A 14,051-nucleotide genomic window follows, 5' to 3' on the forward strand; every position below is an offset into this window, starting at 1 on the left:
CGAGATAGGACAAATGTCTGAGTGGGCTGGTTTGGGGGCGTGGCCACCCAACCATCATTACAGGTTCGGCGATCCAGGTCCAATTTCCACTACCGATTCCTCTGAACCAGTCCGAACTGGGAGCAATCCACCTCTGGCTTGCAGGGGACCATGCATGCACGTACTGGGGATGGAGCGCATGCACAGGGGCAGGGCATATGCATTGCATTTTGGGGGTTTGACGGTGCGGGCACTTTGGGCACTCAGTCCAGAAAGAGTTAGCCATCACTGGCTTAGGGTATATGGCATGGAGATGATCTATCCTTTGTCTGCTTCCTTGAATCTAAGGTACTTAGATTGCAATTCAATCTTACAAGTGCAATTCTAGTATCACTGGCATCGTTCAAACATTATTTTAGAAGTTTCAATGATGTCATTCTCGTCAGTCTTATCCTCTTTCTCCCTTTTTCCTACCATTATCGTATTTTCTTATAGATGACTGCTTGTGAAATTAAGTTTGCTGTCCATGTGGAATCAGTGCTGAACCATGTACCCCAGCCTGAATACAGACAGTTATTAGTGGAGGCCATCCTTGTGCTGACCTTATTGTCAGAAATAGATGTGAACAGCATTGGAGGTATAATTCATGTGGATCGAATTGTGCACATAGCAAATGACCTCTTCCTTCAGGAACAGGTAGGTGTAATGGAGGATTTCCTCTTACCTAAAGAGACTTCTAAATGTGTGGGCTGTAAAATTTGGGAGAATTCTTGGGTAGGTGGTCCATAGGAGAGTCCCCATTTTTATATACCCTATTTGTTCACTGTTAATACCAAATTGTTTGCCCAATCCTGAGGGCAATCTATAGAGAGCTGACTTACTAGCAACTACTTTTCTTGCTTGCATTCTGTCAAGCAAGGCATTTATTGAAACAGTTAAAAGAACTGCCAAATGTTCTTAATAGGTTGTATATTTTAGAAAGGACTTGATAGCGGCAATCTTTAATATCAGCCCTTTCTTTAGAGCTACATTTGGGCTCTGCATTATATCAAAAATCCCTGTAGCTTTAACAGTTCATTTGCTCTTGCTTATCTATATTATATAATGGGTTTTGTGAAATCACCTAAGTAGAGGTGATGGCACAAAATATCATAGGCAAATCAGACATGTATGTTTGATTGGTATTTTTAATTTTTTTCTTGATTCTTTAGAGATAATAGAGACTTCTGTGACTTGTTTATTTGTGACTGGCTTATTTTAGAGCTTCCATTTATTTGTTCGTTTGTTTTCGGGTTTCCTACTTCAAAATGACAGGAAACTACCATCAACTGTTGGCAAATTCAATCTTGAATAAGCCTTTTAGGCTGCACAATTACGTCTCGGGGCTGTTTATGCTCCCAGTATCACAGGTTCCCCGTTTCTCATATTCAGAAAAAAGTTGTTATTCTTGCATTCTGGTTCTGTGACCATATTTATAGTCCATTTACCACTGACTATTGAAAAAAATACATCCCTCTCTTAAACAGATCATTATTATAATTTCTGTTTAAACTTTCACAAAATAAATTTGTTTTTGTGATCTGTAAATCCTTTCTGTAGTAATTTATAGATTGTGGCTTAATTTCTTGGATTTTTCCTTCTATGGATGTGATTTCTGAAAAAAAATAACAAAACCTCTGTATTCAGATTGATTCCTTTATTCTATTCATTATTCTTTTTTTAACCTTACTTTGGGTTGAAATAATAACAGCAGCTTTCAAGGAAAGAGACGGGAAGGGCGTATGTTTTTGTGATGGAGTGGCCTCAACAGAGAAGACAGGATAATTTTTCAGGAAAGGAAGGAAGGAAAAATCAAAGGAGGGGGGAAGGAAGGAAAGTGAAATCATGAGGGGAAAAGGAAGGGAAGGAAGGTGAAATAAGAGGAGGGAGGTAGGAAGGAAGGTGAAATCAGGAGGAAAGAAGGAAGGAAGGAAGGAAGGGAAAGGAAGGAAGGAAGGTGAAAGGAAGGGCGAAGGAAGATGAAATCAGGAGAGGGGAAGGGAGGAAGGTAAAATCAAGAGGGGGAAAGGAAGGAAGGAAGGTAAAATTGGAGGAGGGGGATGGAAGGAAAGATTAAGGATGTGAAGGGGGATCATGTGACTGGGTGGGAGTATGTGACATCAAGTTGGCCACACCCACCCAGGTTTTGTGGCTCCCGGTGTTTTGCTTTTTGTGGAAAATGGATCCAAATGGCTCTTTTTTAAAAAGTTTTTATTGTTTTTATTAAAAGAAAACAGAAAAAAAATCATCTTTCATTAAATCTTGTAGAAAGCGTATCCATTGGTTACAGGTACATTTCGTGTGTTTCTTCCACAATCACATATATTTCATTCAGTTTAAATTGTACATTTTAGAATTTATATATTTTACTATCACTATACCACCATTTTCATTTAATAAGGTTTTAAGGACACAGCCACCTACTGGCATTTTTGCCCCCCAGTCTCAATGAATCTGCCATAACTTTACATCTTTATAACTTGTTCTAGAAAAAAATCAGTTAAAAAGGTATCTAACGTTCCCTCTCCCTTTCCCCCCACCCAAACTCACAAATTGACGCTTCTGTCCATTTTACTTTTACTAGTACATCGCACCTGCTTGTATCATTAAATAATATCCATTAACATTTCTTTGTTATTGTAGTTAGCTAAAGATTATTTATTTTTCTCACCTCTCCTCTCTACAGGCCCGAAAGAGATTTACCTTTATAACCATCTCTAAACAGAAATTTATTAATAAGTGTTAACAAAATAACCATTTAAAATCTAAAACAATCTAAAAGATATTGACATTTCTAGTTAGTAATCATAAAAAGTATGCATTAACATTTCCTTCTTATATATTATAGTTAAAAGAAAAAAGAAAAAACCAATTGTTTGCTATCTATATCACGTCTCCTCTCTTCTGATCCAAATTATATATACCTTCATAACAAGATCTAAACAAAAATTTATAAGGTTTATAAGTTTTCGTCAAATCTCAATTTACAATTTGTGGCCCAGTTATTTATCCTAATTAAGGTTATCATTTCATTATTAATATCATAGTAAATTATATGTTAACGAATAAATATTCAATGCTAATCTAAAACAGTCTAGAAAATACAAAATACTAAAATCCCTGCTTATTAATCATCAACAGTTAGCTGATTTTTATCATCAACTAGCATTATCAACCAGTGTCTTTCCAGTAGCAAAATGGTCCTTTCTTTCGCCAGCAGTTGTGTCAATTCTTTTTTTAGCACCTTTTCAGAGTTTAAAACTTCTCTCCGCACTTTGTAGCTTGAGGGATCTCTCATGTAGTTTTGTTGCCCTTGAGTTGTTATTAACGTAGGCTTAACTTTGGTTGTCAAACTTATTTCTGAATGGATTTGTCTTCTTAACTCCATCTTTTCGCTCTCTTTTTTTCTCCTGCATCTTGGGATTTGGGAGAAAGTTCCAAGTTGTCAAAGTCACTTTTCCAGCTTCCCTTCTTTTCGCTTTCACTCACATTTACTTTATTAATGGGTACATCTAACATCTTGTCTTTGTTTTCTATATTTTCATTCTCTTCTTTAATCTCTGGGGCTCCAACCCCTTCTCTTTTACTGTGATACCCCCATAGTCTGTCCCACTTCTTATCAAATGTCTCAAGTCCTTCTGAAATGTTTTGGAGTCCAGCCAGGATGTTTTGGATTAAGTTTTCTTCATCTGAATATTGATCCATTTTTCGAAATGTAAAGGAATATAAAGAAAAAGAGAAAAAGAAAGAGGAATCTGCCACTCTAGCCTGTGAACAATATTTATTTTAAGTCTTAAGCACAAGTTCTTTTGTGATTTTCAAAGTAGAAGGGTTCTTGTCTCTTTCTTTTCTTTCCCTTCTCTTGCCAAAATATTTTCCAAAAGCAGCTGCAAAACACTGTTCATGCCCTTGAGTCTTTATCAGGTTTTATAAACGAGTCCAAACCCTTCCGTTGCAAAGTCAGTGTAGCTAAATAGAAAAGAACAAAGGATACATTGTTTCAAGAAGGAAAAAAAAGCTTCAGGCTTAGGCTTCCAAATGGCAGATTCGATTATTATTATTATTATTATTGCTTTTTCCTTAAGTATCTTTAGTATGATTTTATAACAAATAGAAGGAGAAATTTGTTAAAGTAAGAAAAAGTTTTAGTTTAAGCCAAAAGCAAAAGTTAAGGTAGTAGAGGAAAAAAGATCAGTCCATAGACTTCAAGCAGAGAAACAGGAAATGTTGCAATCACTTCAATCCACACAACATTGTAACAAGCAGGAATGAAAAACCTTCTAAGGCAGTCCAATAGAGATTGAATTCGCCACTTTATTCTTGCTTAGAGGACTAATTATTTTTTTAAAAAAGAGTTTCTGAGGGCAATCTTGAGAAAGAAAGAAAAAAAAAAACCTCACCAGATGGAACACTTTCACTTCTTCTCTTCCTTCGGGAGCCGTCTCTGACTATGTCAGCCTGGGGGCTGCCTGTTTGCCGCTGGTTAGAAGCGCTACCCTTGGGTCGATCAGGGACTTTGCGGTGTCCCTGCGACCAGCAAGGTTTTGTCTTCCCAGTCACCATCTCTTCAGGACAGTTTAGGTCCTGCCGGACCATCCAAGGGCAAAAGTGTCATTGGTGGACTCGGACTGTCAAGTCCACACGATGTTCCGCCGCGATGTGGCTCCTCCTCCCAAATGGCTCTTTGAGTGTTAAAGGTTGCTGACCCCTGCACTAGTGGCTGAATCACAGGGAATGAGTGGAAAGGATATATTTTAATGACTGAAATGCAGAGAGACTCCAGCACTTGAGCAAACTCATATTGACTTTGATTGACACCACTCCCAATTGACAACATATTGTAGAATTGGAGGGAAAGTATGACTGACCCTCATACAATAAATCTACATACATACAGGTCTTAGTAGCTCATTCAAGATTGAGGAGCAGCCCCTTTTGGAAATTAAAGCTGATGAACTCCTATTCTGAAAAATAATGCTTTAAGTTATTTGACCATTTTTAAGTGAGGATTGTTTTGTATTTATATACCTCTTTCTCTTTACTTTTTTCTCCAGAAATCCCTTGGAGCAGTTGATGGTTTCTTGGAACAAGATGTAGGCACAGGTATCTGCTACTTTTTCTATGACAGTGCTCCAAGTGGTGCTTATGGAACCATGACTTATCTAACAAAAGCAGTTGCTAGTTATCTCCATGAATTTCTTCCAAGCACAGGCTGCCTGATGCAGTAAACTGTCCAAAATACAAGCATCCATTCTTAAAGGATTTTTCCTATAATCATAATTTTTTGAGGCCTCAGTGGCTAGGACCTCTGGAAGTTAAGTCCCACTACATCTGGAGACTGCTGGGAAAGGCTGCCCTATAGCTCCTCAAGCTACCTCAACATTAACTGCATAATTTTACCATTAACATAAGGCCAGGGAGCAAGGTGAAGGCATAATTCTGTACAGATCTCCTGCCGAGCATTGTCTGAATCATCTTGGACTCAGGTACCTGCAATTAATAATTGTCTTATTGGTGCAAGTGGGAGAGGGGGGAAGCTAAGTTTAATTTCAAGGGAGGAAAGTAGCTTTTAGCCTGCACATGTGCACAGACAGACATATACAAACCTGCTTCAGGTTTTGAATTTTGTTTTGTTGGTTAAATTTAAGCATAACAATGTTAGATTATTATTGTGATCAGCACTTCATTTGTCATAATAAAATGAGTCCTATTCTGCATTTATGAAGAGGAGGATCACTATTAAATCTAGCATGAATCTAAGCTGAAATTAATGAGAAATATTTCATGGAGAGGAGTAGTATAAAGACAGAAATGGGTATTTAGCAGTTTGAGAGTGCTAAAGCAGTGAAGTCTAAAAAATAATGCCGTGAAAAAGGAAACATTTCTAGCCAGCAAACCAATGGGTAGAATATCTGCCCCTATCTGATCACTGAGTGAACAGCTAATCCATGCTTTAAGGTGTATTGGTTACTAAAGTTTATTGGCCGGCCATGAGTTCTAGCCCTGGCTTAGGCACAAACCCAACTGGGTAACCTTTGGCTGTTCACTCATTCTCAGCCCTAGAAAGGAGGCCACGGCAAACTACTTCTGAAAATCTTGAAGAGAGAGAAGGAGAAGCTTTCTGGGAATGCTTGGCTAATTCTACTGATTGTTTGTTCACATATTGTAATCTGGTAGGACAACTGGGGATCGAAATGCTATGTTTTCCATTTTCTGTATGGAGGGAGATCTTAAAGATGGTTTAAGTTGTTCCTCAGTTAGTTTCCATGTATCTGTAGGAAGATTTCAGAATAAACATCAGAAAAGTCCTTGCCACTGGGCAGATAGTATATGATGTAAAAGTCACAGCAGGAAATTGTTACTAGAGTGGACAGGTCTTTTATACAGAAAATAAAGTCCAGCAACTAAGTTACTGCTATATATAATGTTTATTTAACTATTAAGTGTTGCCAAATATGTTTGCCTGTTCATGCTATCCAAAACAATATTTGGATCAGTCATTTTTTTCAGGATCATTGTACATTTCCCACCATTGTGGGGCTTTTAAAATTCTGTATATAATAATAGCAAAGAAAAATATCAAATGAACTAAGTTACAGCTGTTGAACATACCAATTCATTGTTAGTAATAAGAAATTACTTGTAAGACTACCACTATTAGCTAAAATACTAGGAACATGTTAAAATAACTGCACTGTTAGTTGTGTATTTTTAAATAGTGGCTCATGTAATAAAGTTATACTTTAAAGCAAGCTGGCATAAGCAACATTTAGAGTGCTATTCATAATTCAGAATGAAATGTTTTTGTTTTTTTATTTATGTTGAAATTGTAAACAAACTGAAGCCAACTGAATGGAACCCACTGGCATTGTTTTGAAGTTCAGTTGTTCAATCAGAATACAGCTGGAAGGGACCTTGGAGGTCTTCTAGTCCAACCCCATTATACTATTTCAAATAAATGGTTGGCCAGTCTTTTCTTAAAGACATCCAGGGATGAAACACCTACAAATTCTGAAGGCCAGCTGTTCCACTGGTTAATTGTCCTCACTGTTAGGAAGTTTCTCCGTATTCCAGGTTGCTTCTCTCCTTTATTAGTGTTCATCCATTCTTTCTTGTCTTGCCTTCTGGTGTTTTGGAAAATAAGTTGACCTCCTTTTCTTTGTGACAGCCCCTCAAATACTGGAATACTGTTATTATGTCAACTCTAGTCCTTCCTTTTCTAGATTGGCCATACCCAAGTCCTGTAACCATTCTCCATATGTTTTTTTTCTCCAGGCCCTTAATCATCTTAGTTGCTTAGTTGCTCTTCTTTGTACTTTTTCCAAAGTCTCAACATCTTTTTTGTAGTATGGTGACCAAAACTGGATGCAGGATTCCAGGTGTGGTCTTACTAAACTTACTAAAGTGGTACTAATTCTTCACATGATTTTGATTCTATGCCTTTGTTTAAACAACCGAGGATTGTATTAGCTTTTTGGCTGCTGCCACATACTGCTGGCTCATATTTAAGTGATCATCCACTAGGATTCCATGGTCCCTCTCTCAGTTATTGTTTTTTGAGCCAGGTTTCACCTAATTTGTACTTCTACCTTTGGGTTTTCCTGCCCAGGTGTAAAACCTTGCTTTTCTCCACATTAAATTTCATTTTGTTGGATAGGGCCCATTGTTCAAGTCCGTCAAGATCTTTTTGGATTCTGAGCTTGTCTTTCTGGGGTGTTGGCTATTTCTGCCAGCTTAGTGTCCTCTGAAAATTTGATGAGTTCCCCTTCTATTCCATCATCTAAGTCACTTATGAAAATGTTGAAGAGTACTGGGCCTAAGATAGAACCTTGTGGTATCCCACTACTTCCCTCCATATAGATGTAGTACCACTAAGGATTACTCATTGAGTGCACTTTGTCAGCCAGTTACAAATCCATCTAGTGTCAAACCTCCAAGTAACATGTCCCAAAAAATAAAGTCCATCTTCTTTTTAAAGTTTATTTACTAGATACACATTAAATTGGCAAGGGCTTGGTGTAATTCTGACTCTGCGGGAAAGGAAAGCCACCTAAACATAACATTCTCCTTTATCTTTACGATCCCTCTTCCAACAGTTAGAAAGTGGAGAGTCTGAAGTTTTATTAAATTCATTTACTTACAAACCTAAAAGCTAATTAAAAAAAAACATACAAAGCTAAAATAAAATATGGCTTACACATATGCCACCTTCAGGGTCAACATCTGGGGGTGATACTGTCTATCCCAAATTTTTCTAGTTTATCAAGAAGTAGGTTGTGGTGCACATTGTCAAATGCGTTGCTGAAATCTAAGTATATTATGTCCACAGTATTTCACTGGTCTACTAATTTAGTCACTTTGTCAAAGAATGAAATAAGATTGATTTGGCATGATCTGTTTTTAACAAACCTCTGGCTACTTGTTATAATTGTATTTGTTTCTAGATGTTCACAGATCACTTTGATTATTTTTCCAGTACCTTCCTAAAGGATGTTTGATCCAGAGGAAGAATATAGGGAGTTTGCAAATGCATCATTGTGTATATACAATTGTAATTTGCTGTAGAATTATATCCATGTAATTTAATTGTGTGATAATTCAAAAATAAAATGACTCAGAGAAATTGAAAAAAAAGCTATTTAAGAATTAAGAGGAAAAGAATTATTGTTCTCTTATCCTTAGGAGGATAAGAGAAATTAATATGATATTTTTCATTAGAAAGGATATTATTTGTATATCTTAGATATTCACAAAATAGATTTATTACTCTTTGATGTTTCAACATAAGTATGTACCCACAAATGCTAGAAGTTCTCAAGTGAAACAGTCTGTACTTCAGAATGTATTGGAAAAGAGGTAAAAAGAACAATTGATGTCATTTCTTAATATCAATAACACTCAGAAATGGATTTTACTATCTAAAGGACAGACAACTGGACAGAATGTACTGCTGATAAAGTGTGCTAGAAGATCAAGAACTTAACTGGCCCTTAACAAGCACAGCTACACTGTTTTGTTTCTGAGCATAGAAGTCATAGGAAACTAGTGGGGTTTCTCATTAGAGGAGATAATGATCACTTTCCCCTGCGTGCCCTGTTTGTGGTGCTTGTCTTCCTGTCCATGTAAGCTCTTTGGTCTCCCAAATATTCATTCAAAAGATACGTGAAACTGCAGGGGAAGAGGAAGATACCTCAGCAAGCCAGACTTAGCTATTTGGAGCAATGGTCTCTTTCTTGTAATATGATCATAAACAACAGTTATTAACCAACCAAACTCAAATATTGCAACTCCAGACAAAAACAATAAACAAAAATCAACAATTATCTCCAGAAGATATACAGTATGTCTAAACTGGAAGAATTTCTGTATTTCTGCTTAAAAAACTGAAGCTACTTCAATAACAAAAGCCAGTTAATAGGTCATAATAGTGCTTATGAAAGGACCATTTGTCTTTTTTCTGATATATGTGATTTAACTGTATATTAAGTTATTTTGTTAATGGATTATGTAATAAAAAAGACTTAAGATGAAATTTGTGCTTTCAAATGTATGTATCTTGAGTATAGTCAATATTCATATTTATTTATTCATCATATTTATATGGCTGTCCATTTCACAAGAAGCAACTCTGCATGATGTACATCAATAAAGTAACAAATATAAAAACATAAAAATAAATATTAAAAATGAAAAGCACTATTAAAAAATATACAAAGCATGTGGAGAAAGTAAAAAGATCAACCACAATAAAGAAATCTTAAAATGTCTTTGGTTCCCTGGGACCAGTGGTGGGATTCAAATAATTTAACAGCCTGTTCTCTGCCCTAATTACTGACTGGGTGGGCATATGACTGGGTGGGCATGGCCAACTTGATGTCACTCACGTTGAAGGGTGCCTTGCCTTGCCTGACCCCTCCCCTCCCAGCCACTCCTTGCCTGGCCTCTCCTTATAGGGTGGCTCACCTGCTCTTCGAAATAAACACAAGAGGCACTGCGACTATTTGGGCTCTTCCCCCTCAGCCTTAATTAGGGCTGAGGATGGTGAGAGTCACGACCAGGCTCTTCGCAGCAATGCTCCTTCCACTCAAATGAATGGAGCCTGAGCATCTTCCTCCACATTTCCACCAGCAGCCTCTCTTAAGAGAAAGGGTCAAAGCTTAGAAAACCAAGCAGGCGCTTTGCCACCCCACTTGCCACTCTGCATGAAAGATGACTCCAAGCAGCCCAGCATGAAAGTTCTCACTGCTTACCCCAGAGCTGAGGTGGCAGTGCTGCAGGCTATTTCAGCTTACTGCAAGTTGCAGTTCAGCAGTTCAAATCTCACTGGCTGAAGGTTGGCTCAGCCTTCCATCCTTTCAAGGTGGATAAAATGAGGACCCAGATTGTTGGGGGCAATATGCTGACTCTGTAAACCACTTAGAGCTGTAAAGCACTATGAAATAGTATACAAGTCTAAGTGCTATTGATATTGCTATTGTCTAATGTATCCAATCCCTCTGCGGTTTGTTACTATGAATCCAGAACCCAGCGCCTCCCCACATGAGTAGGAAGCCAGGCACTCCCAAACTCTGCCCTGATTGGATGGGTGGGCAGGACAGAGCCAGCTGGCGGAGGGGTAATGTGGGAGATACAGCCTTACGGTCCCTGGCCACCCCCACTGCTGGAAGCCATGTCAAGTGAGTCCCAGCAGCTGTGGAGAGTCAGCAAGATTACAAGATGCAGGTCGTGGTTAGCTAGGAAAGCAGTGGTGGGTTTCAAAAATTGTTTGAACCTACTCTGTGGGTTTGGCCTCCTTTGTGGGAGTGGCTTGCCGCCCATGTGACCACATGGGAGTGGCTTGCCGCCCATGTGACTGAATATGAAGATGCCGACGACACTTGTCAGAACCACCTTAAATTACCTCATACACAGCACTGGCATGCATAAGAATATGATGTAAACTTGTTTTTTAAAAGGCATCTTTGGTTTGCGTTAAAACAACTTCAACGCAATGTTCTGATTGCACCACAAACGCAGTAGTCATCCTTACCTTTCACAGAGACACTGAGTTTTATAAATATGAGCATGATAGTATAGAATAATCATATCCAAGGACCAGTGGTGGGTTTCAAAAAAAATTTGGAACCTCTTCTGTAGGTGTGGCCTGCTTTCCGGATCCACTGGTGGAGCCTCTTCTAACCGGTTCGGTAGATTTGACGAACCGGTTCTACCAAATAGGTGTGAACTGGCAGGAACCCACCTCTGTGGGAAAGCCAAACCACTGCCCAGAGCTTCTGGTGGGGGCTGTGGAGCATGCCTGGCTTGAAGTTCCCAGCCCTTTCTTTGTAAATCATCTGGCTTGTTTGCAAGGTGGCAGCGGAGGCCGGGGCTGGGATCGCCACTTAGGGTATGCAGCCAGGCCTGGATGCAGTGGGTGGCTCCAAAGTTAAATGCAGAAAGCAGCGGGAGGTGGCAGAAGGTCCCCGCCAGTGGCGGAGAAGAGACACCACGACCTGCAAAACTGCAGTTCTCTCCCCGTCACTCCAGCTTGGATTTTGCTGCAAGGAGGGCAGCAGATAGCAATGCAAAATGCCTTCCTACCCACCCTACATGCTGATCCCAAAGTCTCTTCAGTTTGGAGCACCTGCTGGCTAAAACTCAGTGGGGACACACAGCGGCCCAAGCTGCAGCTGGGCAAGGAAAGTGGCTGGAAGCTGCTTGTTTTCCATGTGCCCCAGGCTCCTTGACAGCTGGACAAACCTAGGCAAAAAGGCAGCCCTCTCCGCTTCTCTCACCTCCACAAGTTCAGGCTAAAACTCAGTGGGGACTTTCCACTGAAACACACAGCAGTGTGAACTGCAGGCAGAGAAAGTGGCTGAAAGCTGCTTGTTCTCCATGCGCTTGGGCTTTTAAAGCCTCCCGACCATCCACCTGAACCCCTGGAGGCGAGAGAAGTGGAGAGGGCTGGTTTCTTCACATGGGATTGCCCAGCAGCGAGGGAGCAGAAGAAGGGGCTGGCCTCTAGCAGAGAGGGGAGAGTGCGAGATTGATGCTTCTGGGATGAGGGAAGTGGCTGGTCTAGCTCACCTGGTCTCTTCCACTCATAGCATGTGTGTAGCTGCCTGGTGATCCCATGTTCACTGCCACTGCCAGGCCCAGTACAGAGGCCGGTTTGCACCACACAGCAGTGGCACTGGGTCCAGCAGAGGCTAAAAAGGGTGAGTCGGGAAGGGTCGGAGAGTGGAGGTGAGAGAAGCGGAATGGGCTGACTTCTTCACATAAAATTGCCCGGCAGCAAGTGGGCAGGAAAAGGGGGTTGCCGCTAGCAGAGAGGGGAATGTGAGATTGGTGCTTCTGGGACAAGGAGAGCCGGGAAGCATCTGGGTCTAATGTAAAGATAGAGGTCATATAAAGGTTACGTAGAGGCCATGTGCAGCAAACTGCCACATCTCAGTACCTGTTTATCTCAAATGTCTATGAGCTCACCTAATTAGCACCACCAGGCATCACCAGGAACCATCAAGATATGCGAGACTCTACCCTGGCTAGGACATTCTTAAAGAACGATGCTATTGCTATATACTCTTTGCTGCTTTTTAAAACTGTATAAAAAGTAATAAACTCTGCGAAGACAGGGAGACATTTTGGATACCCTGCTATGACTGGTTTCTGAATCCATCATCTGGCGCCCAAACAGGGACACCCTCCAGGGGAAGCAACAGCCAACATACTTACCTTCATCTGGAATAGACCCCAAGGTTCACCTTCGTCCTCTGGGACCCCTCAGTGGTAAGTATGGGTTGCAATCTATCTCAACAACAGCAACAACATGTACCGGAACTTCGATTCCTGTTACAAAAGTCAGGTGTTACGGCACCCGAGGCGAACATAAGGAAGCTGGTTGGGGAGATAGGGAAACATTGTCCCTGGTATCCAGAGCGCGGGATGCTCCGTTTATGAGATTGGGCAAAGATAGGGCATACTTTACATTTTGAACCCCGGGCTCCAGTACAGATATTACATCTATGGTTTCAATGCAGTGGAAAAACTTGGCTCTGATGCTTTGTCAGGACAACAATTGACCACAAAACCTCCGCCTGATTAAAATCAAATAAAAATTATTCCCCTTCAGCTCCTCATGAAGAGGTTAATTCTTCTGCTTCTCCATGGCCATTGTATACCCCCATGAGGCAAATTTTAGAGGAACAATTAGCAAAGGGGGGGGGGATATAGAAGAAAGTGTTCATATGTTTGTCCAGTACACACTATGGGACAAGTAGATCACAATGGAGCTCAAAAAGTAGGATATCGTCCTATGTCATATACAGTTTTAACAGAACTTAGAAAAGGTAAAAGGTTAAAGATATGGGTTGGGTAGTACCTATGTGCAAGGAATTCTGGAAGCCACTATGAGAAATCATATTTTGGTACCTGAAGATTGGAAATCTTCATGTTGCTTACTCCAGTGCAATATGTTGTTTGGGACAGCAAATTTAAACACCAATGTGCTGTGCGTGCTCTTCACTCGGGGGGGGGGTGTCTTCATTCTTCATCAATTGTACGGGTTTGGGCCCTTTGCTCCAGTTGATGCTCAGATTGTTTTACCAGCTGCCACTTTACAGGTTTCTTCTGAATGCGCCTACCGAGCATTTGGAAAAGTGTCTGGCAAGCATCATCAAGCCTTCTCTAATACCAGGCAGAAGGCTACTGAACCATATCCTGATTTTATTAACAGATTACAGGATGCTTTACGGTGGCAGATAGACAATCCTGAAGCTCAGCAGGAGTTGTTGATGAAGTTGGCAAAGGACAACACCGCTTCCGAATGCTGAAAGATAATTATTGGTCTTGGGAACAATTCTGATTTGGCAGATATGATTAAAGCGTGTCAAGATATAGGAACAGCCTCTTATCAAACCAATTTATTGGCGTCTGCTTTATCGCAAGGCAGCAAGCCTCAAGGAAAGTGTTACAACTATAGCAAACCCGGTCATTTTAAAAGGGAATGTCGAAATCCCGGGGGGGGGGTAGAGACGGTGAACAGGAAGAATACA

General features: G+C 40.2%; 1 protein-coding gene across 6 annotated transcripts in view; it reads left to right on the top strand.

The window, feature by feature from the left end:
- PHKA2 (phosphorylase kinase regulatory subunit alpha 2) overlaps positions 1 to 6,774 on the top strand; it is a 117,444-nt gene extending 110,670 nt beyond the window's left edge. For all 6 annotated transcript variants that reach the window (XM_032226969.1, XM_032226965.1, XM_032226967.1 and 3 more), the window contains 2 exons: positions 475 to 675; positions 5,073 to 6,774. In XM_032226969.1, the coding sequence (XP_032082860.1) occupies positions 475 to 675; positions 5,073 to 5,246 (375 nt within the window). In that variant the 3' untranslated portion in view covers positions 5,247 to 6,774. The remainder of the gene's footprint in view (positions 1 to 474; positions 676 to 5,072) is intronic.
- Positions 6,775 to 14,051: the final 7,277 nt, after the last annotated feature.

Source organism: Thamnophis elegans, chromosome 11 (assembly GCF_009769535.1).
Source record: "Thamnophis elegans isolate rThaEle1 chromosome 11, rThaEle1.pri, whole genome shotgun sequence".
In the NCBI taxonomy this organism is placed as follows: Eukaryota; Metazoa; Chordata; class Lepidosauria; order Squamata; family Colubridae; genus Thamnophis; species Thamnophis elegans.